The 2,500-nt window shown below is 32.8% G+C and overlaps 1 protein-coding gene across 1 annotated transcript in view; it reads left to right on the top strand.

Annotated features, from left to right (window-relative positions):
- The window catches only part of LOC137618351 (uncharacterized), an 18,006-nt gene extending 16,543 nt beyond the window's left edge, over window positions 1-1,463 (top strand). The window contains exon 2 of the mRNA XM_068348519.1: window positions 1,257-1,463. Within this exon, the coding sequence (XP_068204620.1) occupies window positions 1,257-1,463 (207 nt within the window). The remainder of the gene's footprint in view (window positions 1-1,256) is intronic.
- The last annotated feature ends 1,037 nt before the right edge of the window (window positions 1,464-2,500 follow it).

Raw genomic sequence — 2,500 nt, 5'->3', positions numbered from 1 at the left:
TAAATGGTATATAGCAGGATTGAAAATAAAACTATAGGAGAGATTACTCGAGTGCCATATGTGGATGAGATCATAATGATGGGTAGATGGAGATGGTTTGGACATGCCCTTCGCACTTCCAAAGAGTGGTTAGTTCACCAAACTTGCATCCGGGCTCCACAAGGCACTAGAAGTGTTTGAAGACCCTGACCTATATGGTTCAGGACTAGAGAGCATGAAGTAGACGGTGATGAAGGGCGAAGTATCGCTTTAAAAGCTCAAGACAGAAGTGACTGTCAAAACCTGACCGAGACCCTTTGCATCAATAGCTGTAGGAGTTGATGATATTGATGATGAGGATGATGATGATAATTATATATATATATATATATATATATATATATATATATATATATATATATATATATATATATATATATACATATATATATATATATATATATATATATATATATATATATATATATATATATATATATATATATACATATATATATGTATATATATATATTTATATATATATATATATATATATATATATATATGTGTATAAATGTATATATATATTTATATATATATATATATGTGTGTGTGTGTGTGTGTGTGTGTGTGTGTGTGTGTGTGTGTGTGTAAAACATCACAACTGCAGACCTTCTGTATCATAGCTAAAAAGTATAGCTTCAAAGGAAAGCCTGTAATAGATATGGGTCTTCAATAGCAGTTACCCTCATTATACTGAATATTTCTGTTGCCGAATAATGGAAGCATATGGTTTCCTACCGAGAAATTTATTCCTACAAATAATAACACAGACATTCGTTTAATTTGCAATTTTGTTTCACTAATTAATCCCTCAGAGGAACGTTCTATGAATACGCCATAATATCCTTCCCTTGTAAACAAAAGGTTCTAATTTCATGGTGTTCATTAGTTAATAAAATAACAGAACACGAACGTTTCATCAAAATTTCATGAAGGCGGATGAAACAGAGTTCATTTTGTCTTTTTCTCTGCTTTCCCCCTTTTCAGTTGTTAAGCTTCGTGTCTAATTATATTCAGGGAATTCTGTATAAGGTTTACGTCACATATATTGCGAAAGTGAAATGAAATTAGTAATACATGTTTTAAACGAAGTTAAGCTGATTGATCGAGTGTTTATAAATGGAGACGGAGTAAGAATAGGTTAAAGGGTTGAAACTAATTTATCAAATGGCGATAAACACTTATGATTTTCATATGTTAACATCCATTTGCAGGTGGTGGAAACCGCACATTATACATTCATGTGTGGTCTAGACCCGGTCTTTTACCAGCAGCTGATATTATGCGGTCATCGGGACGAAGCCTTCCCCTACGCCAATGCAGCTTCCATTTATGAAGACACAAACTTACAGCTGAGGCAGGAAATTGAAGCCACTGAAAATGAGGCTAAACTTGAGAAGGCCGTGCAGGCTGTGAACTAAAGAAGCAAGGTCCTTCTGATCTTCGTATGACTTGAACTTTGACATTTGTGAATTTGTTAATTTATTGATTTAAGATCATTCGCGGTTCATCCATTCATATGCAATTGCATTATGTTTTAGCGACTTCTTTAGTACAATAAAGATAACATTTATACTCCATGTGTATTCAATTACTCATATTGTGCGATGTCCCGCAAAACAGGTTATAATGGAATCATGAGAGAAGTTTCTAAACGTTCCTATATTGTCAATGATATGAGAGAGTTTGCCTGTTAACTAGTGATTTAGATTCATTTAAGATCATTCTGTTGCTTTCAGCCTTATATCACGATGGAAAAAATCCTTCTTAACAATAATGTTTAACTGTTACATGTTATTACAGGTTTGGCCTTTCTTCACTTCTTTTGGAGTATTTTATTTCCTTGTTTTGATAATTTCGGTAACCCAACCCAAGCCTCTCAAATTATTTGTATTTCTGGTTATTAAACATAATTCCCTTCTTTTTTTAAAAAATTTCTTGATATTCATGATAAGGATAAAGTCTGTTCATGAGCATAGCAAGTGCTAAGTTAATGGTAATGTGGCCCTATCAAGTGAATTTACAATGAACACAAGAAGATACCAAGGGAAAGTGCTATCACCTATGTTGTTTTTCCTCCTCATGGATTTTGTAATACGTAGAACAGATGGAGATGGTGGAGAAGAATTGGACTGGATTGGTAATAGAAAATTAGCTGACCTACGGTATGCTGATGACAATGTCCTTATTATCAGATCACTACATGATTTGCAAGGTTTGCTTACCAGAATGCATGAAATATCACATGAGGTTAAGCTCAAGATAAATAGAAAAAAAAAACACTCAGAGATGTGAAAGGAACATGCAATAGAAGATAAAATTAATGAAGAAGATATTTAGGAAGTAAGATCTCTAATATCAGGTCTTTGGCATTGGAGTTTGATGAAAGATGTTAAAAATAATAAGACAATGGCTAGGGTAAGTAAAATTTGGCAATAAAAATACCTGAAATTACATA

The sequence above is a fragment of the Palaemon carinicauda genome, chromosome 24 (assembly GCF_036898095.1).
Source record: "Palaemon carinicauda isolate YSFRI2023 chromosome 24, ASM3689809v2, whole genome shotgun sequence".
Taxonomy (NCBI): Eukaryota; Metazoa; Arthropoda; class Malacostraca; order Decapoda; family Palaemonidae; genus Palaemon; species Palaemon carinicauda.
Note: the sequence above shows the minus strand (reverse complement) of the source record. Positions and strands in the feature narration are given on the sequence as shown.